Consider the following 23,809-nt stretch of genomic DNA (forward strand, 5'->3'; position numbering starts at 1 on the left):
GGGAACTGGCCAAGAAGAAGAAGAATTTCTTGCCATCTCACTTGTCAAAGTGGAGCTGATTTATAGTTTTAATATAACCTGGAAGAGGGTCTCAGGGACAGATACCTTCAGTGATTAAATTTGAGTAAAAAGGCTCTAGAACTAGCCATGATTCTGGCAACAGTAGCAATAACAGAGCTATATGGCACGGTGGCCAAGTTTTCCAAATGGGCCTCCATCACTTACTAGTATGTAACGTTGGATAATCTCTCCAGGCCTCGGTTTCCTCATCTGTGAAATTAGGATAATAGTAATACAGTAGCCCCTCTTATCCATGGAAGATACAGTCCAAGACCCCCAGTGGATGCCTAAAACCTTGAACAGTACCGAACCCTTCTATAATATGTTTATACACACACACACATACACACACACATCTTTTCACTTAAAGGAAGCACTTTATGGCTTCTCTTTGGCATATCCCAATTGCCAGCATCTTATGCTATGACGCCATTATTCAGTAAAAGGGTTACTTGAAAACAAGTACTGCAACACCATACAGCTGATCTGATAAGCGAGAGGGCCACTGCGTGACTAATGGGAGGAGAGTGTGGACAGCGTGGGTGTGCTAGACACAGGGATGACTCACGTCCGGGACAAGGCAGGATAGCCCTAGGTTTTCTCACGCTACTCAGAGCAGGGCGCAACTTAAAACTTATTTCCGATAATTTCTACTTAATACAATTAGACCACAGGTAACTGAAACAATGGAAAGTGAAACCCTGGATAAAAATACTGTACCTACTTTGCAGGGTTCTTGTGTCACTTCCTTGAGAGGACCTCTCAGAGACAGGAAGGTAGGAGCAGGAAAGAGGGAGGTACGAGTCATACGAGGGGCAGACGTGACTCCCTCTGGACACGCCAAGCGGCAGGACGAGTAGAGAGACGTAGGAGGAAGAGGCAAAGTAGTGGGGAGAGGACAGAACCCCCTGATGCCCTGGGGCATTAGCAGAAAAGGGTGGGAAGCAAACAGGCCTGTGAGTTTATGCAGAAAGGAGGAGCAGTACTGAAAGAGGAAAAAGGTAACGTAAGTCAGCCCCACAAGGTGTGTATTCCGCGCGTGCGCACACACACAGTTGGAACTGTGCTAGCTGAAATAGCCATGTGGATTTCTAAAGTGAGTTTACCACCTTCAGAAGGCTTGGACGTGAGCCCCAGACCTGCTGTTGGCCATGGGACCCTCTAGAAGAGGGCGTGTCTAGCCCAGCATGGTCCCACCTTGCAGCCCAGCACGCAGCCAGGTGGCCGGGGCAACGCGGGCACTCGCTGTTGTCACTGGGACAGACTGAACGTCTCCCTGTGTCAGCGTGTTCTTCCATTCCCTCAACTCACACTGCTGCTCCCCAAGCACAGTCGTTCTCTCCGAGGCAGGGAGGAGAGACAGCTCGACACCATCTCCTAGAAAAGAACCCTTTGCTCCCTTGAACACTGTCACTATGGTCATCACTATGGTCATGCTCAGTTTCCCACAGGTGACCGCTTTTCCTCCCCTTTCTCACACCACTGGAAGGTCAGCTGGGATGCGTACTACGACCCTCCGGCCAAATAAACATCCTGGCGATCTCTCCCGGGGCCAGGCTACTGGGGGACCACTCCCTAAGACCCAAGGATCCCTTGGCTCCTCTCCTCCCACTTCCTTAGGCAGCCAACGATATCGAGGCCCAGAAAAGCCTCCACTGTGCTGGACACAGACCAAGAGAACTCCCATCCCAGGGAAAGGGGGACGACAACATTCTGGCTGCTGGGATTCCCACGAGCAGCGCCCACACACGGATTCAGAAGAAAGAAATGTGTGTCACCCACTCAAAACGTTTTACAAGATGCCACTTGAGCAAATTGTGTCATTCCCAGCCAGGCTGCCACACCTAAAGCAAAATCGACACCTCCATTCCCCTTCCCTGTCTGACTCAGGCAGCCCCCTCCCGTGTCCTGCCGAGCAGAGAGAGGGTTCTCAGAAAAGTCACGGCAGTGGAGGCTGGCGCTGCAATGCTTCCAACGCCGAGGCAAGAAGGTGGATTTTTGGGGTAGACAATGGGGAGCCCCTGGAGACTACACTGAGATGGGGAATGATGATTTGCTGATCGCACGCCAGATAGGGGGTGAGGGCAGCGAATGGCGGCTAGGGCCATAATCTAACACAATGGTTCCCAGTTAGGGTAGTTTTGTGGAGAGAGGCGAGGGATGCTGCTAGACAGCCTACAGAGCACAAGATAGCCCAACCACAAGGAAGGATCGAGGCCAAAATGTCAATAGGGCTGAACACTGAGGAATGCTGATCAGGCATAAAGATGCAAGTGCAGGGTCCAGGAACACCTATTCTGAGGGAAGAGGTGACGGTGGCGCTTGCAGAAACAGGGAGAGAAAAGGAGCCACGAGAGATATGCAGGATTGGAATGACAGAGGCAACTCATCTCTCAGCCTGCAGCTCAGTTTCCAAGTCCCCTGGGTAGACGTCCCTGATTCTCATGCGTACGTTGAGTACCTCCAGGGTGAAACTCTATCCGGGACAGAGTTCACAGCAGAATGTCTGCTCCCTTGCCTCTTTCTGCATTAGATTCTCTGAGGGACCTTGGAGGCCTGCAACCTAGCCTTTCATGTCAGCATCATCACACTTAGCAGAGAATGAATGAATGAATCCACAGATGAAGGTACAGAACTTGTGAATCAGTGAAACAGGAGGTTGTCCAAGCTGGAAGCATGGATAAAATCTCCACGAAACCAGTTACAGGGAAAAGAAGTGACCCGAGACCCTTGGTGAATACTCATGGTATGGTAAGGGCATGAGAGTTGGGGAGGGGGGCCCGCAAAAAGAACAGAGACAGGGAGAACGGAAATGCAGGAGAGCTGGGACCATGCAGCCACCAGCGCCAGAGGGCAGTTTATGCATCGGCTGGCAAAATGTCACAGTGGTCAAAGCAGGCCATGTATTTGGCAGTGACCTTTAAAAGGGCTGTTCTCTCATTAGAGGGGAGAGCACTGGCCCACAGAACAGGGGGGTGCTATGTTGATGAATCCACTAAGACACCAGGACACCTTCCTGAGAAGGGGCAACATGAGCCCTCTAGACCTGGGGGAGCAGGAATAGCAGAGGGGCAGCCCAGGCCTGGTGAGGGCAGGATGGGGACACACATGCTCTGCGCAGCAATGGGGGTGGCAGAGGATGGTAATGGTTTTAGCAAATCTGGTGTCACCACCTTAAAGTCAGGGTGAAATCAGCGACAAGATTCAGAGCGGGCATTTTGTGCTGGTGTAGCGTCACCCAGCAGCATGTTTTTCTGCTTTGCGTTTCATATTTGGGAGTAGCTGTCCTACCGGCCCTGCCGGACCCAGTCCACAGTTACTGCCAGCAGGATGGACACTGATGACCTACTCATGAACTGCTAATTTAATGGCAATTTCCTGTAGGCACACTGTTGCCTGGCAAGGAAGGCACCTTTCAGAGAACATCCACACCCTTGGAAAGCCAGCAGAGTGAGCCCAGTCCTCGAGGGAGGGGTTGTCATGCTTCTCCTACTCTGCTGCTGAGCTCTGGGTATAACTGGATACCTGGTGTCACATAAAAGCAGGTGACAGAGGCTGAGTTTGTGCACATGTTCATAAGTCCCCACCTGGGACTCACCTGGGAGTCGGCATCTTCGCCTTCGATCTTGACACAAGGGTTTAACTTGAGGTTGGCTGTGTCTTGGTTTTTGTGTCTTTGCGACTCCAGGCACTTGTGCCTCTGCCGGATGCTGCCTTTATGGATGGAGGAATCCTTGGGGACTCTAGAGGAAAGCCACAGGAGAGATGAGAATCTAAGGCTCTTGGGATTTTAACACTAGCAGCTGAAGAGGTAGGGGCAGTGTTTTGAGAATGGCAGGGGCATTTTGCCCTGGGTTCTGCTGGGGAGTAGGATATCCACAGGAACAAGGCAGCAGGGAAAACCCAAGAGCCAAAGGTTACACGGGGCTGGGATGGAGCCAGCTTCTGCACGTCTATGTCCTCAGGTCACACCCATGGGCTCAGACCCCAGCAGTTGAGAAATACTGTTCCTAGCTAACCTCAGTCGCTCATGCTACTGATCAATACAACTCCTGGTTCAGGGATAAGGAGGAGCTATTTGGACTTCTCAGACCTCTATATACTTAAAAACCCTCATCCAGTGGACCACAGCTGTCCTTATCCAGATCGGGTCAGCCGAGGGCCTCTCTTTGCAGCCACTAAAGGCTCAAACAGTAGGGCAGATACCTGAGTTCCGGATAGACATTCTCCAGGTACCACTTGAAGCTCTGGCATTGCAGATTCCTCCTCAGGTCCAATCTGCTCTCGATGCTGGGGGCAGACAGAAGGACAGAACACAGCTATGGCAGAGACAGGCCCCAGGCTGGGAAGCACAAAGCACCACCTGTGCTCACACTCTGAGCCCACATCTCTCTGGAGGACGCTGAAAAACGAACCAAGAGGGACGTCTAGAGCTCTAGGCAGAACTACGGAAACAGCGATGCTCACCATGGTGCGGCAATGACACCAAGGACTTGTGCTTTACCTTGAAAATGGATTTTGGGGGTGTTTCGACTGCAAACAAGGTTCTAAGAACACTCAGTGTGTTGTAATAATTCGCCATCGGGACTCTTGAGTCTACTCACTCACAAACCCCTCTTAGGATCCTGCAGTCGAAATGCCACCCCCAAGCACCCCAGCCTCAAAGAATCCTCTTCTCTGGTTGGTTCCAAGGCCTGGTCATGTATTTGTTCATCAGATATTTATCGAACACCTACTGTGTGCCAGGCATTTTGCCCAATGTGGGATATAACGACAAGCTTCCAAGCAATAGAGAAAGGTAATGAAACAAATAATCACAACCCGCCGTGAATGTGGGGACTGTGGGAGCTCCTCCAGGGTGTGCCCTTGCTTGTCAGATCAGCGGTGGGCAACGTGGTAACGCTGAAGGAAAAGTGGACGTGATCTAGATAAACCAAGAAGCGGGCGAGGCGGGCCCTGGTGGAGGCAGGACTCGCCGAGAGAGTAACGCATGTGAAGAAGTGAGTGCTGTGGGCAGGAGCAGCTCCGTAGGAGGTGAACATATGTGTGTGAGAATATACGTGTGCAGGGGGACGGAAAGGGGGAATGAGTGGGATGATAGAAGAAGACACAGCCCATATAGGGTCTTGTGCGGCGAGGCTCTGTGGAGGAGGTGGGACTTTATTTTAAGGGCAATGGTGTAACTGATGGGTTCCGAACAGAGCATGACGTGATGACGTCTGCACTTTAAGAGCATCTTACTGATGGTGAAGAGCTCCGATGGGGCAAAGCTGGAGGCAGGAAGAGCAGTTAGGAGGCAGCTGTAGAAACCCGGGTACTGATCATGATGTTGGGTAGAAAAGTGGGGGTGGGGGTGGGGGTGGGGGTGGAGAGGAGTGACAGGTTCACGTCCCTCCCCTTCTCTCCATCTGCACCACCAGCATCCGCCCGAGTTCCATTTACACCCTGTCCCTCCTGGGCACCCACACAGCCTGGCCCTGCTCTGTCCCAGCCATGCCTCCTGCCCCCTAGGACTGCACCAGCAGCTCCTCCAGCACCAGGACTTCCTACACAGCCTGAACACATGTCCTCACCAGACTCTAAACAACAGGGTGGCAGGAATGGCTTTTTTTTTTTTTTTTTAAATGATGGATGTTCAGTGGTTAGCAGGGACCAGGGTGCTCAGTGTATGGATGAGGCAGCGTTACCAGGATGTGGGGACTGGTGAAACGTGAGGGGAGAGGGGGCAGTAAGGCTGACACCCAGGTTTCTGACTCGGGCAACAGGATGCAAGGAATAGCTCTCACTGAGATGGGGAATACGGGACGAGGGGCAAGTTTAGGTGCACAGTGGATGAGTTCAGTTGGAACTTGAGTTGGAGGAGCCCACGGGACAACCAGGCAAAAACATCCAGTGATACTTGGATAAAAGGGACTTGAGCTCAGCGGAAAGGTCAAGGTTAGAGACAGACAGCTGAGTAGCAGCAGCACAGAGTAATGGCTGGTGCCAGAGAGAATGTGCAGTAAGAAGGCTTAGGACAGCCCCTCGGGGAAGGGCAATATACAAGGGTGGCAAGAGGAAACCGAGGCTGTGAACGAGACCGAGGTGCAGCTTGAGCACCAGGACAGAGTCAAGACAGTAGATATAGAAATCCAGCGATCAGAGGTGCGCCAAGAGGGGGCTGGGGTGGGAGAGGCTCATACTGATGGGATGTGGTCCTGGGGTGTCACGGGTGAGCCAGGAGGGAGCAGTCAAGGGGTGGGGGCCAGGCCTCAGATCACGGGGGGGGGGGGGTGACAGTAAACGCAGGCAGCTTTTCCACAAAGCTTGGCTCTGAAGAAGCCTAGGACTGGGTGTGGGTAGTCAGCAAAGTTGGATGGAAAGAGAGTTTTTGCAGTGTTTTCGTTCTTCCTCTTCCTTTTCTTTCCATTTTGAAGATGTTAAGATGCTGAATAAGTTCAAACTTTGATGGGAACCATGCAGTAGAGAAGAGATGAATGACGGGACAGAGTAGAGACACCTGGAGGGCAAAGTCCCCTAGAACAGTGGTTCCCACACCGCACATTAGAATCACAGCTGGGGGGGGGGTGTGTCTAAAACATTCCACAGCCCAGGCCACATCCCCGACTAAATCAACTTTCTGGGAGTGGAGTGGAGGCATCAGCAGGTGTGGAAGCTCCCCAGGTGATCGCAAGGTGCAGGCTACTTTAGGAACCATTGCCCTAGGGCCTTGCTCCTTGAGTTGAGGTCCTAAAACTAGCAACACGGTATCACCTGGGAGCTCATCAGACATGCTACCCCACTGAACCTGCACGCACATTTTAACAAGATCCCCAGGAGATCCGTGTGCAAGGTAAAGTTTGATAGCTCTGAGCCAGAAGGCAGGAGGAGATGAATCCAGGCCGTGGGAACCTGACAAATACTGATTTATAAATGAATGCAGGAATAAAAGGTGTGTTTGGAGTACAGGTGGAGGGCTGGCTTGTCTTCATGGGAGGAGGCACACCTTGTCCTTCAAGATGAAAGAGACAGAGAAAAATGGTGCAAAGTGAAGTTTGTAGGTTGGTCTGTCCTGGCAAGTTGATGCCACTTATTTCATCTATAAAACAGAAGGCGTCACCTGCTGTGCAGGACAGGCAGGGTGTGGACTCTGCTGTTGGGGAGACTGGAGAAGATTTAAGTGGAGCTGGAGGAAGAATGCTGGCCGGGAAAGGTGGCAGGACCAGGAGGCACGCCGAGGGCCTCCTGAGACTGATGGCTACAGTGTTCACAGCACCGACTGGCATTGCCCGGGGCCATTCGGCAGCCTGTGCACAGGGGCGGAAAAGGTGTAGAATCGGGTTCATCCAGCATCCAGACGCCTTTACCTGAGGGTGCTGATAGATGCACAGCAGGGCAAAAGACTGGAGGACATCTTTTAAGCCCTCCCTTTAAGCAAGAGAGTGGGATCCAAGTTGGGGAGGGAAGGGAGGGAAGGGAGGGAAGAAATGCGGGTGGACATGGCGGTGACCTGGACGGACTAAGATGAATGCCTGGGAAGGCTCTGGGAGAGAGGAGTGGACGGCTGGGGCATGATGCAATCCCCTGGAGCAGTGATGGGATCAGCCTGTGGAGTGTACACCCATCTGCTCCACAGCTCAAGTCCGACCAATGAGTGACATTAATACATACAGTAAAAAGCCATTGGCTGCCCGTCCTGCCAAGACAGATAACATAATACATAAAGTTGCCATTCTCCTCTTCTCAAATCAGCTTTGGCTTTGGGCATGCAACATCGTGTGGTTTTAGAATTAGACAAGTCTGAACCTTACCCCCTCGCTAAGTGGAGGGACCTAGGACAAGTACCTTAACCTGGAGAAGCTTCAGTCGTCTCATCTGCACAATGGGTAAATACACCCACATTTTAGAGTTTGGGAAGTGCTAATGAGATATCTTCTATATGTTATCTGGCACTTAATTCCTTTCCCTGTCCTCTGCTATCCCCATGACGCTGGAGCACTGCTGTAGGGCAGTGGTCCCCAATCCCTGGGCCGCAGACTGGTACCAGTCCATGGGCCATTTGGTACTGGTCCACAGAGAAAGAATAAATAACTTACATTATTTGTTTTATTTATATTCAAGTATGAACGATGTTTTATTTTTAAAAAATGACCAGATTCCCTCTGTTACATCCACCTAAGACTCACTCTTGATGCTTGTCTCGGTCACATGATACATTTATCCATCCCACCCTAAAGGCCAGTCCATGAAAATATTTTCTGACATTAAACCAGTCCGTGGCCCAAAAAAGGTTGGGGACTACTGCTGTAGGGGACATCTATACCATACTGAGCCTCCTAGGACAGAGGGTTTAGGCCGAGGTGACTGAGAACCAGGAGGAAGGCACTCCGACCTCAGGCACGAAGCTGTTTAGTCCCATGTCCTACCTTTCTGTAGAAAGCTGGAAGTATTAGCCCACCGTACCGGACAGCCCCACCTATGAAGCTGGTGGTCTGCTATTGGTCAAATAAGTTTGTATGATTTTTATGTTTGCTCACTTATAGTTTGCATTGCATTGGGGCTGCACCAAGTCTGTGAAATTGCAAATTACCTTCCCGCTTGGGAAGGACCATTGTTTTGCTAATGTTTGCTGGAGGAGAGGTTTTCACAGAAACTTTTGAAAAGAGAGAGCAGAAGGAGAAGAGGCAGAAAGAAGCCATGTTAGCAGAGTGAGAGGGGAGAGAATGCAGAGTGCTGAGGAAGAAGCCACGTTGGCAGGGAAAGAGAAGGTGTGCAGATGGGGAATAGAGGTGAGGGGCTTTGTCAGCTCCACTGAGACTGGTGGGGCCTTTGAATCTAGGAGGAGCCGGAGAAGATTCTCCTGGTTGTGGAACTGGAGGGAAGTGTTTTCCCTGTGTGTTCTCATCAGCCAGTGTGAGACTTTAATAAGGGAATGACCCACCATTTTTTGGCTGCACTGCTTCTTTACAGTTTGCCCGAATTCAATGAGAACCTGCACGTGTATGGCCATGACGATGGCGGCCCCTGGCCTTACATCCGCGTTGCTGGAGAGTCACTCCACAAGAGCGGGCCAAGCCCTGCACACCCGGAACTGGGCAGCAACAAAGGGCTTCGATGGAAGAGCAGCGCAGCCTGGGGCCTGGACGGGTTAGCAGCTCTGGAGACCGGCTAAGCGACAGGGCTGTCAGGACCCCTCTGCTCGGATCTATGAGCTGGGGCTCTTCTTGAATCTCAACAAATCAACAGGAAGGGACACTTACTTTCCAAAGGGCTTCTCCAGGGCGAACGGCCGTGCAGCATAATAGTACTGCTTGTATTCATCCATCCATACCTCAGCTGTCCGCTTGGTATTCCTGCGGGGGGTAGCAGGGAGGTGCTGTCTGAGAGGACGTGTGAGGTACCCAGTTAAAGTGCCCACGTGAACAAGTTGGCAGCACCAACCAGGTAGGGGCCACCATGGTCCCATAACACTACTCTTCCCAGGGTGCTGAGCTCAGCCAAGTCCCACCCAGTCTCCAATGGGACCTTTAGCCTAAGACACAGGATTTTAGTAGTAATGATAAACTCTTCTCCAAAAGGAACATACCAGAAAGTTATCTAGATATTAAACTTCTGTGACTCTCAAAACAGAGCCAGGAGAGCTCAGCACATCTGTATGGTGCCTGAGAACAGAGCAGGACCTGCGCAGGTCACCTGGCCTTGGGCTGTCCACGGGCTCCTGTTCCAGGTGCTCCTCCCTTCCACAGGGGACGTGCCGAGGTCCCGGCTCTCCAAGGTCCTCCCACAGTCCCAGCAACTAGCTTCTCACAGGTGTAAACAATTAAGTAATCAAGCCATCTCTGACATTTTGCCAGCACCGACACCACATCGCTTTCCTACCTGGTGTCCACAGCTCACCTTTCCCTTTCAAAAATCCTGAGAGCTGCCTGACCTGTGGTGGCGCAGTGGATAAAGTGTTGAACCTGGAAATGCTGAGGTTGCTGGTTCGAAACCCTGGGCTTGCCTGGTCAAGGCATGTATGGGATCTGATGTTTCCTGGTCCTCCTACCTTCTCTTTCTCCCTCTCTCTCCTTTCTCTCTCTGAAAAATGAATAAATAAAATCTAAAAAAAAAAAAAAAAAATCCCGAGAGCTGATGAGAAGCATTAACTTGTAGTTGCAGCACCATAGTTCATTGATTGCTTTCTCACATGTGCCTTGACCAGGGGTCTCCCACTGAGCCAGTGACCCCTTGCTCAAGCCAGCAACCTCGGACTCAGGCTAGCGACCATGGGGTCTTGTCTATGATTCCACGCTCAAGTTGGCAACCCCACGCTCAAGCCGGCGACCTCAGGGTTTCGAACCTGGGTGCTCAGTGTCCCAGGCCGACACTCTATCCACTGCGCCACCGCCTGGTCAGGCGAGGCAGCCCTGCCTATCCTCCCTGCTGCTCCTGCCTGCTAGGCTTCTCACTGCCCACGCTTGCCCACCACACTTCCACAAAATGTGTTAACTTTCCCATGGCGCAAACCCACGCTTCCTCCGAGACTGCCGTGCCAGGACATGCCCCACACCTGTTCATATATGTGAACAGCTGAGGACGGAAGAACACAGAGGAGGAAAGTGACACCCCAAAGGAAGAAAAGCACCACACGAGTGCTTCGTCCTCCCTGCCCCACATGGACCAAATAATCGGAAAAGGAGGGATAAGTGGATGAATGCAACTTTCAAAGGAGAAAAGACAAGAGGAGTAGGGAAAATGAGAAAAAATGCTAGAGGGAAAATAAAAGAAAAAAGCAGGAAAAGGGAATATACATGAATTATTTCTAAAGGAGAGGAGAGAGGCTGAAAGAAGAAATCAAACCCAGGAGCAGGTGTATGCAGTGAGAGCAGGAAACGACAGGTGGGCACCCTGGACACTGGCCCTGGTATCCTGTCCTTCCCGGCGGAGATGACAGCACACTAGGGGAGGAGCCCAGGGTGCAGGGCCTGCCTGGCCTGGACCCTTTCTGGGCAGGCGCGGGCCTGGTATCCGCTGTGCCGCCATTCCCGAATCTTCCCCAGCACCTTCACCCTGGCAATCAGCCTGAATGTGGGAGCAGCAGATCTTCCAGAACTCAGTGGCTAAAAATAACCTCCATTCCCCTGACCCCAAACAACACAAAATACCCAGAATATTAAGCCCTGAGGGATGGCACTGCCCAGTGACTTAAAGCCCCTAAGGCCACATGTGGGACTTTGTTAGCCAGGGGGCCGGTGCCTAATGCTGGGTGGTCAGGCATGACCTCCCTGTAGAGGAAGAGGCCTGGGAGTGTGCTCCTAACCACCCAGAATACTCAGGCTTCCTACCAGAGAACCTGGGGCAGCCATGGCCATCACCAGGAAAGCCCTCAGCCACTGAAGCCCCTGCAAAGCCCCTGGGACACGCACTTACTTTATATATGTGTTGGCATTTCCATCTGGGAAAACATATGGGTGCTTCTTCCGGAAGACATGGCCGACTCGGCTGCAAGGGATGATCTCTAGGCTGCCTCCACACATCCACACTCGGAAGGAGATCTCTGCAAGACAGCCATGCCTCCCATCACGCTCTACTTCCTGGACCAGGCGGGAGGGGTGGGGGCCGGGACACACAGAAGAGGGCAGCTTTGAGGCACCAAGAAACGCCAGGTCCGAGGAAGTGGTGAGAACCCACTACACCCAGCCTAGGGTGCAGGCTTAAGGGCCGAGTTCACAGTCAAACTGTGCGCTCCCCAGGCAGGGCAATCCGTTTCCCTATCCACAAACGGGGATGATAGTAACTCCCACCTGGGAGTGTGGTATGAGTTAATATGGGAACAGGGGCCCGCAGGGAGGAGGAGCGTGCATCTAAATCAGCCTCCGGAACACATTCAGGGCCAGCTGCCAAGCCCGAGTCTGGAAAAGAGAAGCCTTTGGAGCCACGAGAGCGCTGCTTTTGGACACGGGAAGGTTCCAGTGTGGAAGACAGATTAAAGGCCCGGAGGCTTAGAACCAGGGCCGATGAGATAGAATTTCCTTTTGAAAATATGAGAGAATTGCTGACCGTCAAGGTCCAGATAGAAGTGGCTGTCATGGAGTGAGGGAGTTTCCTTGACAGGCTAGCAAACCACATGGCCGGGATGCAACAGAAGGACAGTTCCAGGAGGCACCTGCACGAGCTGTCCTGGAGGGCACCTCCCAACACCTGGACTGCAGCTCCACCGCTCTCCAAGGACACCTGCATGGCAGCCCTCCCAGGACACCTGAGAATCGCAGCCCTCCCAGGACAGCTGAGAACAGCCGTGGAATGTGCTGGAAGCCTTTCAAAGCTGTTGCTGGGTATGCTCCCCTGGGTGGGAATTTTGCACATGTGCCCATTCTTCCTGATTGGCTGCAGCTCCTGCAGGGGCCTCAGGGAGGAGGGAGGGGTGGGGCTGGCAGAGGCCCTGGGATTGGGCGGGCCTGTGCACTTCTCCCTGGGGCTGCTTCCCAGCCGATCTGGAGCGGTGATTCTGCCCCAGAAGGAAGAAGCAGCATCCCAAGGTGCTGGGGGGAGTATCTTATCACTGCCATTGCTCAGAATTGCAGGCACATAGTGGCAATAAAAAGCATAATGACTGTTAGGCAGTTTTATTATTGCTTTTAACTTTTCTAGAGAGTGCACCCCCTTACTGATTGCCCCCAGGGCAGGCCATGAGTGTCAAAAGCCACCTTCCCATCTGGGAATCCCTCCCAGCTCATGTTTCTGCAGTTAAGTTCGAGAACAGGCTGGCTCAGGGAAAATCCATGCCCTGAGTGACTGTCCTGGGAGGAACCCTGAGGCAGCAGGAATGAGGATGAGAATATTCAAGTGCCTTCCCACCATACAAGTGCCCTGCACCCTCCAGCACCTTGGGCCCCACCTCCCTCGGTCTCTTTGCTGTCCCTTCCCCGTCCTGCTTTCTGTCCCCCTTCGTTCCAAACATGCAAGCAGGTGCCTGGACCTCTTCTTATCCTGACCCTCATCTGCTCTCACTCACCAGTCCTCAGCCACCCTTTACCCATCTATCCCCTACTGTCCCCTACCATGTGTCCCTGGAAAAGCCACGGTTGCAGACAAGATTTCCTTGACACCAATCCTACATTGCCACCTTCTCCACGCCCGCCCACGTGCTGCTGTCCCAGACGGGCGACCGCTCACTACTAGGAAGCTCAGATTTCCCTCAGAGTGGGAGCAATGTGTACACTAGGATGAAGAAAGGACTCCTTCAAGGTTGCTACCAAATAATGGCAAAAACATGGGACAGGGGAGAAACGGGAAGAGCTTCGCTTTGAGGTCGGCAGCCCCTGTTCTGCGGGAACTTACTAGCCAAGTCCGTGGGGAAACCTGCTTGACCTCACTGAGGCTGGGGCTCCTCCTCAGATGTCAAAAGCAAATCATAAAAATACTCCAGGGGATTGCTGTCGACATCAAATGAAACAGAATTTTGAGAATAACTGAAAACTCCAAGTGCAAAGGAAAGGTCGGCGACAGTTACTAAGAGATGTAGCCCGGAAGCCAGTGTCTTTAAAACATGGAAACTGATGGCATGGCCCACATGTGCCCATTTCCAACCTCCTTCTTCTGCCACAGGAGGTATGTAAAATTCATAGACTTAATATTCAAGGTCTCAACACTCCATCAAGGCCCACGATACGTAGAAATCTGGCATTTGGTGGGGGACGGTTGGAGTCATGTGCCCCAAGCTGATGTTTGCGGCAGACTAGGAGCAGTGAGTGAGCTTAGCTGACTGTCTGCATCGCCCTCTCCACCTTGCAGCTAATGTGCTGAGTGGCTGAAGGGCTCGGTCCAGGGACTCATATTAGCACATGCGTGACTGAGTCTCCAGATCTAAGGTCTACTGTGCTCCCATCTGCTCCTCCTCGGGATCTCAAATCAGGGTCTGCTCTCGTGCCTAAAAAGGAAAATGCTCCAATCCTTCAAAACTAGGGATAGAAACCTTGCTTACTAGCTATAACCTACAAATTTCATGCAAGCTTTCTTCTAAAAATATGCGTATGTCTCAGCGATGGTCTCTTCCTTTCCACGTATTCAGATGAGACATATGTTCCCTCCTCATTTGCAGAGCGAATCCCTCCAACCTCCGTCTCCGTCTCGCCTGCCCAGAAACCTGCTTCTCTCCCTGTGCTCACTTGGCCCAGCTCTAGGCATTTTTTCTGAATCTGCTGACCTCCCCCCTCTCTGCCACTGTCATGCACAGGTCCCCCCACCTTAGAAAGCACTGTCACCTGACCCTGGTCCTTCTCCACACTCCTGGTCTCCTGGCATTCTTTACTCCAAGGCTGTGCTCTGAGTGTCCTCCTGACACTGCTTCCTCATCTGATCCCAACGTTCACCTGACACTAAGGGCTCACCTCCACCCTGCCAGCCCCACCTCTGCTCCGGGCTCCAGTCCCAGCCTCCAGCACCTGCCTGACCCTCGGCCCTGGTGCACTGGGCCCCGTCAGACACAGGGTGTCTCCTCCCCCGTCTGCAACCTACCCCAGCCTGCCCCTTCCCCCCTGCCTCAGAAACCACTCTGCGGCCTCCCCGTTCTGTGCCTGGTGCCGTTGTCTAAAACCTCAGAGTATCTCAATTCTGCAAACACCAGCAATGGGAGGAAAATGACCCCTCCGTTTTCTTCAGGCTGAGCTTTGTCTAGTCCTCCCTCAGGGGGCAGCTTATTAGTCACCACAACAATCCTGGTCATGGTTGTGCATGCTCTTATTTTATGTCACAGAAGCAGTTCTGATAGGGCCATTGATGGCGAGCAGCTGGGAACTGAAGCACATCCCCCCAACTCCAAGACTCCTGCCCTTGCCTGATTCCACCTACCCTCAGTACCAAACACCCCCACCAGCCAACATAGCTGCGGATACAAAGATACTGACTTCAACATGCTCACAAACAAGGGAGACACATTTATCACTGGTGGTCACATTCCTAACTCACCCAATCATTCCCCTGGTGCTAGCAAATGACGGTCCTAGATCTCCTTCAGGCTGATACTGCCCAAAGAGTCCTGCGGCCATTCCTCTCCTCTGGTGGCCAGACTGTCCTACAGGAGACGGTCTGAGACACGTGCACTACCGCGCTGCTGCTGGAGCCCAGGCAGTCTGGGTGACACAACTTGGAGTGGTCTAATTAGCGTATTGATTTACAAATACTGTAGGGTGGAATATTTAAAACCTAGGACATAGAGTTGTCCTTCCTTTAACTACTCCACTAACTTCGAGATAATGATGTCTGTCCCCCCAGGCCCGGTGACTCGCAGATGTCTGCTGAAGCCTTTGGGAAAGTCTTGTAACCCTGCGGCCCCAGCACTCGGGGCCTGGGCACCTGCACGTGTGAGGCAGAGGGCCTTGTAGGCAAAGCTGAGAGCGTGGCTCTCCACCTCTTCAGGTCCTGCAAAGTCATCACCTTCTCACACAAAGGAAGATGAAGCAAAGAGACAATGTAGGGAGAAGAAAAGGCAACGTAGGGAGTTTGTAAGGGGTTCTCCCTGAGTCAGCACCCACATAATCTCCCTGGTGATGAATGTCACAGTGTCTCAAATCCGCTTTGAATTCCAGGCAGGAGATGTGTAATTATTTCATCCTCAACGGGAACACTGTTATTTTCTTATTTTCTTTAAAGTTATTTTTAACTTAATTCTTTTTTTAAAAAAGATTAATTTTTTAGCGAGAGAAGGAGGGAGGGAGAGTGGAGGGAAAGGAACATAGATCTGTTCCTATATGTGCCCTGACTGGGGACTGAACTGGCAACCTCTGTGCTTTGGGATGATGCTCTAACGGTTAGAGTCTAACCAACTGGGCTATCCAGCCAGGACTTAATTCTTTACCCTTTCTTTAAATTAATATTTGAGAGCAAACTGCCCTCCCCACCCTCCACTCTTACCTTTTCCTTTCTATCTCCTCATTAACCCATCACCCGTTTTACCAGTGCTCATGGGCCCCATACTCATCACCAGAGCCAGTGTCTACCTGACAAGCCACGATGCTGGACAGGAACTCAGGGGAAAGGGAACAGCTTTCTCCACAGGAACTAAGCCACAGCTATTCATATGCCACTACTGGTCAAGGTTCTAGTTTCATTTCACAGCCTGGTTTCTAAGCAAAGGCAAAGGAGCATTAGATGAGGGTTCCATTGAATACAATGGGCTGTTTTGAATAAAGCCACATCTATTGTATAGACCAGGGGTCCCCAAACTATGGCCCGTGGGCCACATGCGGCCCCCTGAGGCCATTTATCCAGTCCCTGCTGCACTTCCGGAAGGGGTACCTCTTTCATTGGTGGTCAGTGAGAGGAGCACATTGACCATCTCATTAGCCCAAAGCAGGCCCATAGTTCCCATTGAAATACTCGTCAGTTTGTTGATGTAAATTTACTTGTTCTTTATTTTAAATATTGTATTTGTTCCTGTTTTGTTTTTTTACTTTAAAATAAGATATGTGCCGTGTGCATAGGGATTTGTTCATAGTTTTTTTTTATAGTCCGGCCCTCCAACGGTCTGAGGGACAGTGAACTGGCCCCTTGTATAAAAAGTTTGGGGACCCCTGGTACAGACAGTAGCATTGTCCAGTCTTCCTTGTCTGGTTGAAACCTATTGAGAACGAAGGGAGTAGGGTGGACAGTGGTGGGCAGAGAGAGAGACAATCACCCGCTATTTTCACTCATAAGGCCACACATATAAATGCAGTCACAAGGACCTTTCAATAAAATCTTTACATTCCCAGGGCCTCCTAGAACAGAAATCTCTTAGTATATCTTACCTATTTTATTTTATTTTATTTTTATTTGTGACAGAGAGAGGGACAGATAGGGACAGACAGACAGGAAGAGAGAAAGATAAGAAGCATCAACTCTTCATTGCAGCTCCTTAGTTGTTCATTGATTGCTTTCTCATATGTGCCTTGACCAGGGGGCTACAGCAAAGTGAGTAACCCCTTGCTCGAGCCAGCAACCCTGGGCTCAAGACAGCTACTTTGGGCTTCAAGCCAGCTACTTTGGGCTCAAGCTAGCGACCATGGGGTTGTGTTTATGATCCCATGCTCAAGCCAGCGACCCCGTGTTCAAGCTGATGAGCCTGCGCTCAAGCCGGCAACCTCGAGGTTTCAAACCTGGGTCCTCTGCATCCCAGTCTGCCGCTCTATCCAATGCACCACTGTCTGGCCAGGCAGTATTTTTATTTTATTTTTAAAGATTTTATTTGTTGGTTTTACAGAGAGGGGTGGGGTAAGATGTATCAACTCATAATTGCTTCACTTCAGTTGTTCATTCCTTGCTTATCATATGTGCCTTGACCGGGCAAGCCTAGGGTTTTGAACTGGTAACCTCAGCATTCTAGGTTGACGCTTTATCCACTAAGCCACCACAGGTCAGTCAAGTAGAGATGACCTTGTTGGCCCAGAGAATACAGACTTGAATCTCTGAGCAAAACTGCTTCACACCATCTGGGACAATGAGGATTGCACCTGGGCCCCCGCTTCTAAGCACTCAGTAACCTCAGTCACCCCACGGCCACCGAGGGCTATCCAACTGCCAGGTGTACAGCGGCACCCTTTGTATCTCCATATCCCCACTGGAAGAGAACGGCCTCTTCTCTGGGCACGGGGGTCTCATCTGGGCACGGGGCTGTAGTGAGCCACCCAGATAAGAAACAGCAGAGGTCTGCATTCGCTTTGCTCTCTGTCTTTGGAAAAAGGTGACTTTTCATCAGACTTAGGTGTTCTTCTCAGACAAGGCCATTTCCCTCACTGAGCCACCAAGCGTGGAAAGGGTGAGGCTGAAAGAGAAAGCTGGAGGGGAAACTACTAGAGCAGGTCCTAGACGAGCTCCTCTGACAAACACGGCTCCGTGGAGCCTGAAGGGGAAGCAAAGGCACTATGTATGGTCTAATGAATCTTCCCAACAGCCTGTGAGGTGGCAGTATGATTATTTCCTTTGCTGCTGTAACAAGTTAGCGCACGAACCTCCTGTGTGGGTGTTGGGCAGATTAAAAATATTATGCTCATTTTGTTAAAGATGGCGCCGCCCACATGGAAGCCCATCGGCCAGGTGATAATATCAGTTGCCCTTCTTGCTTGGGATGGGCGTGATTATATTAATGTGTGTTGGGGGAGGGATTTCGCGCCAAAAGGTTTTAAAAGGAAGAGAGATCACGTTCTAGGAGGAGCCCATGCTAGTGGAGAGCAGAGAGGGGCCATGTGGAGGAGAGGAGAAGCAGCCAAGATGGCAGAGTGCTGAAGGAGAAGCCAGTTTGTGCAGAGTTTGTACAGAGAGAAGGAGATGGGGAACAGAGATGAATAAGGCTGGTGGTGATTCTAGGAAACTTGAATAAGTCAGTGGCTTTGGGAGCCCTGAATGGAAAGGGAAGTGTTTTCCCACTGTGTGTATTTCTTGCCCGCCGGTTGCAAGCTAGGATTAAAGCTAATGGCCCACCAGTTCTTGGCTCCATTGTTTCATTACCGTCTATCCAAATCAAATGTGAACCTGCACGGGCCAGGAGGCTGTGATGGTGGCTGCGGCTACTGGCTTTACAGTGGGTTTGCTTGGGGCTCTACTGAGAGCTTCCCAAGACAAAAATCAAGTTATCAGCAGGATCCTGTTCCTTTCTGGGGACCCTGAAGAAGACTCTGCTTTCAAGCTCATTCAGGTTGTTTGGGGAACTCAGGTCCTTATGGTTGTGGGACTGAGGGTCCCTCTTCCTTGCTGGCTGTAGGCCAGGAGCCTCTCTGCGTCCATGCTGCCCCCTCCATCTTCAACCCAGCAGTGGCCACGTCAGTCCCTCTCATGCTGTCAATGCCTCTGATTTTTTCTGTTCCATCCCATCTGCCTCTGTCTGAAGAAAGTTCTCTGTGATTAGCCAGGGCCCCCCCTGGCTAATCCAGGATCATCTCCCAACTTCATGGTGAGCAGCTTTAATCACACCCACAAAGTCCCTTTGGTTGTGTAAGGCAAAATACCAACAGGTTCTAGGTGACAAGATGCTCTCCTGGACCAAGCTTTAGTCAGTTCTCTTCTCCACAAGGCCGTGACTCTGGCCCCGGTCCTTGTTAACGTCCATTTTCCAGTTGTAGCAAGAATTCTGTCAGGCCAGTTGGGAGAGCATCCTCACCCTGGATGCTCCCTCTCGGTAATTTCCATCCACCAACATCCCCCCGCCCTGCCCCTTGGCTAAAAATCCCCACTAGCTCTCGCTGTATTCAGAGCTGAGCCCCATCTTCCTCCCGTATTGCAATAGTCTTGACACTTATTGTGATAGTCCTGAATTAAAAGTCTTCCTAAACATTTTAACAAGACTCAGGATAATGTTTTTTTAACACAGAGAGTAGGGGGTGGATATCTTTCGTGGTGGGTCATTCACTTTACCACAGAAAACACTGTCTCCACTTTTAAAGACTTGGAAATAGGCTCAGAGAAGTAAAGTAACTAATCCAAGGACACACAGCCAGTTACAAGTACAGGGTTCAAACTGAGGTCCATCCGATTCTGCAGCCCATGTGCATACACACACAGAGGTGTGTGTCAAGTCTGACACAGCCTGATGTCCTTGCCTGAGTCCTAGTGAGGGGGGGGGGGGGGATGGCAGTAGCTCCTCCCTGGCCTTCACCTCATCTCTAACCTCAGCACTGTCTTTTGTATTGCTCGGCTTTAGAAATCCCCCAACCTTAATCCAGAAATCCCATGCTCACCCTTCATATATGTGCTAAGGCCTCCTATTATTTTTTTAAATAAATGTGCCCCCCTACACCTACATACACACACTTCTCACTGGGCAACAGCTTCCTTATCTCTAAAGACCTCTCCAAAGCTAAAAGTGAGATGCAGCTGGAAGTGAGTAGAGGTATCAGCTCTATTACATGTCCTGTGTTATGCAAATTGTAGTTTAAGTGTGCAATTTTAATGCAAAACAACTGCTGGGGGGGGGGGGGGGGAAAGGCTAAAAGCCACATTTCTCTAAAGCCCGCTCCTATGCTAAACTGCGGAGGTAATTATCAAAACTATTCAGCTCGTGTTAAAAACATTTTGTGGGAATAAAGCACCAGGAACTGGCTGGGTCAGTACAGTACTTAGGGGGTCAGCTTTCTCAGGGCAGCTGCGGCTGCTTCCAAATGATGCAAGTGAGACAGGTGGAGGGGGGGCAGTGTGCCACTGAGAACTGGGATGGTGACCTTGGCTAGAGCCTTTTCCTATAGTCTCATAGATTTTTGTGCTGTGAAATACAGTCAATGCAAAAAAGGCAAACACGTCTGGAACACACAGAAATCCCATTTCTTGCAAAGGAAACCCACCTGTACCTGCCATTGTTATTTTTCTCTATGCGCTCCATTTAATGCAATGAGACCTGTTTTACGTGGAGCCTCAGACTGGACGTAGGTTGACCTTCCCACCCTGACTCCTTGTTGGGCAAATGAGTTTGTAAAATTTGTATTTTTTCAGTTTGCTCATTTTTAGTGTTAAAAAATGGCACTAGGCCTGACCTGTGGTGGCATAGTGGGATAAAGCGTCGACCTGGAACACTGAGGTCACCGGTTCGAAACCTTGGGCTTGCCTGGTCAAGGCACATATGGGAGTTGATGCTTCCTGCTCCTCCCCCTTCTCTCTCTCTCTCTCCTCTCTCTCTAAAAAAATCAATAAATAAAATATTTTTTAAAAAATGGCACTAGGCAGCAACAGGTATGTGATCTGTGAAATTGCAAATTACCTTCCTGCTTGGGTAGGGCCATTGTCTTGCTAATGTTTACTGGTGGAGAGGTTTTCCCACCAGAAAGTATTGAAAAGAGAAAGGAAAAAGAGAAGGAGAAGGAGGAGGAGGAGGGAGGAGGAGGAGGAGGAGGGAGGAGGAGGAGGAGGAGGAGGAGGGAGGAGGAGGGAGGAGGAGGAGGAGGAGGAGGAGGAGGAGAAGGGGAGGAGAAGGGGGGACACCATGCTTGCCGAGAGAGAGAGAACAGAGGATGAAGGTGTGCGGATGGGAACCCAGAGCTGAGGGGCTTTGTGAGCTCCGCTGAGACTGGTGAGGCCTTTGATTCTAGGAGAAACCGGAGAAGATTCTCCTGGTTGTGGAACCGAATAATGTGTCAGTAGCTTTGTGAGTTCTGAATGAATGAAGAGGGAAGTGTTTTCCCTGTGTGTTTGCTCGTCAGCTGGTGTGAGATTTTAATAAAGGAATGGCCCACCATTTTTTGGCTCCTGGTTCTTATTTTTTTTATTTATTTATTTATTTATTTATTTATTTATTGTATTTTTCTGAAGTTGGAAATGGGGAGGCAGACAGACAGACTCCCACATGGGCCCAACCGGGATCCACCCGGCACGCCCACCAGGGGGTGATGCTTTGCCCATCTGGGGCATTGCTCTGTTGCAACCAGAGCCATTCTAGCACCTGAGGCGGAGGCCACAGAGCCATCCTCAGCGCCTGGGCAAACTTTGCTCCAATGGAGCTTTGGCTGTGAGAGGGGAAGAGAGAGACAGAGAGGAAGGAGAGGGGGAGGGGTGGAGAAGCAGATGGGCGCTTCTCCTGTGTGCCCTGGCCGGGAATCGAACCTGGGACTCCTGCACACCAGGCCGACGCTCTACCACTGAGCCAACCGGCCAGGGTCAGCTCCTGTTTCTTTACCGTCTGTTCGAATCCAATGGGAACCTGCATGTGCCTGGCCATGGCCACAACAACGATGGCCGCGATTACTAGCCATACACTCCCCTTCCTAGTCTCTCGCCTTTGAACACACAGGGAGCAGTTTCTATAGTTGCGAGCCTTGAGGACGAGAAGCTGGATGAATGTTTTTGGCTTGTTCCAGGTTCAGGAAAAGGCAGGGCGGCAGGCACCAGTGAATCAACACAAATATGTGAGAGGGCAGTGCCAGGGAGAAGAGGAAAGCTGGGTGCTAGGAGCACAGATCGAGGGAGGGATGGCAACAGAGTGGGTAGGAAAGGACATCTAAGTCTTAGGGTAAGTGACTCCAGAGTTGTGTCCCTCAGCTTGTTGGAGAAATGGGGACAGGTCATCAGAGTCTGGGCATGTCAAGGCAGAGCCCCTGGACTGAAGGCTGGAGCGGTGGCAAAGCCAACAAGAGACCCAGCTCTCGTCTTAGGACAAGAAGCAGCCAATCGGTGACTGTCAGGCCTGGGAGGTTGGAGAGACCTGTGTGTCAGAGAGAGCTCTTTGGCAGGAATGTGGGAGGATGGCTTTGAGAAGAGTAGGCTAGAGGTGGAGGACCATTCAGGAGAGCACCGGGGATGAAGAGAGGCAATGGATGTGAGCAACGGTGAAGGGGGAGATCTTCAGCCTTGGTAAGCTGGACCGTGGGAACGCCCTTCTTGCCACACACTGGCATATGACCTGCTTCCCTGGGACAATCGTCCTTCTCCTTTGCAGCCGAATCACCATTCTCCAATCCCATCAACCCCCTGGTAATCACCCCATCCTGCATGGATTCTTCTAAATTCCCACCTTCATGTACTGCCTAGGTATCCTTACCCACAGAACAGGTGCTATCTGCATGATACATCCACCATCAGAAAAGCACTGCATTTTCCAGCATGTAAAATGCTAAGACAAATCCAAGTGCTGGGAGCTGGCTACAACATTGTGGGATGTCGGGATGGGAGAAAACCAAGTGCTTCCTGTACAGCTGTCTGTAGCACTATTTTTGTGGTTGAAAGAATCTTATGGACTGACCAGGTGGTGGCACAGTGGATAGAGCGTCTACCTGGGATGCTGAGGGTCTAGGTTTGAAACCTCAAGTCACCAGCTTGAGCGCGAGCTCACCAGCTTGAGTGCAGAGACCCTGGCTTAAGCCAATGCCGCTGGCTTGAGTTCAAGGTCGCTGGCTTGAGCAAGGAGTTACTCGCTCTGCTGGAGCACCCCAGTCAAGGCACATATGAGAAAGCCATCAATGAACAACTAAGGTGCCACAACAAAGAATTGATGCTTCTCATCTCTGTCCCTGTTTGTTCCTCTCTCTCTCCCTCTTTCTCTCTCTCTTTCTTTTGCACATGCTAAAAATATAAAAATATATACAAATTTTGTGATGCTTTATAAAATGTCTCTCCTTTACCTAGGCAGAAGCACCTCCCTACTTCCCTATTCAAATCAGCACTTGGTGATGCAACCAACTTGGAAGCCAACTGGATGAGACTGCCACTTGATTTGAGCAGATGTGTGTCAACATCGCTATAAAGAGAAGGTACTGGTAGGTTGAGCCAAATGTGCATCATTAAAAATAATATACTCTCTAAGTCTGAATGTGGCTGCCCCGTGGGAGAAGGAACGGACTCTATAAGGTTCAAAAGGACACAACGAGCTTCCACAGACAAAAGCAAGAGGGAGATGGGCTTCGACTTAGAAGAATTTCTAATACTTCAACACAAAATTCTCACCAACAGAACATGCTGAATTGTGAAGCAGTGAATATATCACCATAAGTAGCAGCTGAGCAGAGATCAGATGAGGACTGTCTATCAAGAGTGTTGCAGAAAGAATTCACCTGGTGGCCGGAAGGAAAAGCTAGAGCACGTCACTAAGGATCGTGAGGTGTTGTGATCATCACGACACGAGTGGCTCTGCACAGGGAGAGATCTCATTCCCGTTGAGAATGCCAAGGGCACCACTGGCTCGAAGTCCTCCCAGGATGGTGGAGGCAGATCTGAGCCCAGATCCACACCAAAGACCCCATCACGGGGGTTACATTACAGGACTGGGCTGGTTGGTGGGTGTTGGGGTTTTCTGCTCTGTTTGCCGAGCTTCCGATCCAGCCCCCTTCGGCAGGAG

The 23,809-nt window shown here is 51.0% G+C and overlaps 1 protein-coding gene across 3 annotated transcripts in view; it reads right to left on the minus strand.

Annotated features, from left to right (window-relative positions):
* GALNT14 (polypeptide N-acetylgalactosaminyltransferase 14) overlaps positions 1 to 23,809 on the minus strand; it is a 212,470-nt gene that overhangs the window by 8,912 nt on the left and 179,749 nt on the right. For 2 of the 3 annotated variants that reach the window (XM_066264724.1, XM_066264725.1), the window contains 4 exons: positions 11,452 to 11,578; positions 9,300 to 9,392; positions 4,267 to 4,350; positions 3,659 to 3,803 (listed from right to left, as the gene is read on the minus strand). In XM_066264724.1, the coding sequence (XP_066120821.1) occupies positions 3,659 to 3,803; positions 4,267 to 4,350; positions 9,300 to 9,392; positions 11,452 to 11,578 (449 nt within the window). The remainder of the gene's footprint in view (positions 1 to 3,658; positions 3,804 to 4,266; positions 4,351 to 9,299; positions 9,393 to 11,451; positions 11,579 to 23,809) is intronic. The other variant, XM_066264726.1, reaches the window with a different exon arrangement.

The sequence above is a fragment of the Saccopteryx bilineata genome, chromosome 3 (assembly GCF_036850765.1).
Source record: "Saccopteryx bilineata isolate mSacBil1 chromosome 3, mSacBil1_pri_phased_curated, whole genome shotgun sequence".
NCBI classification, from domain to species: domain Eukaryota; kingdom Metazoa; phylum Chordata; class Mammalia; order Chiroptera; family Emballonuridae; genus Saccopteryx; species Saccopteryx bilineata.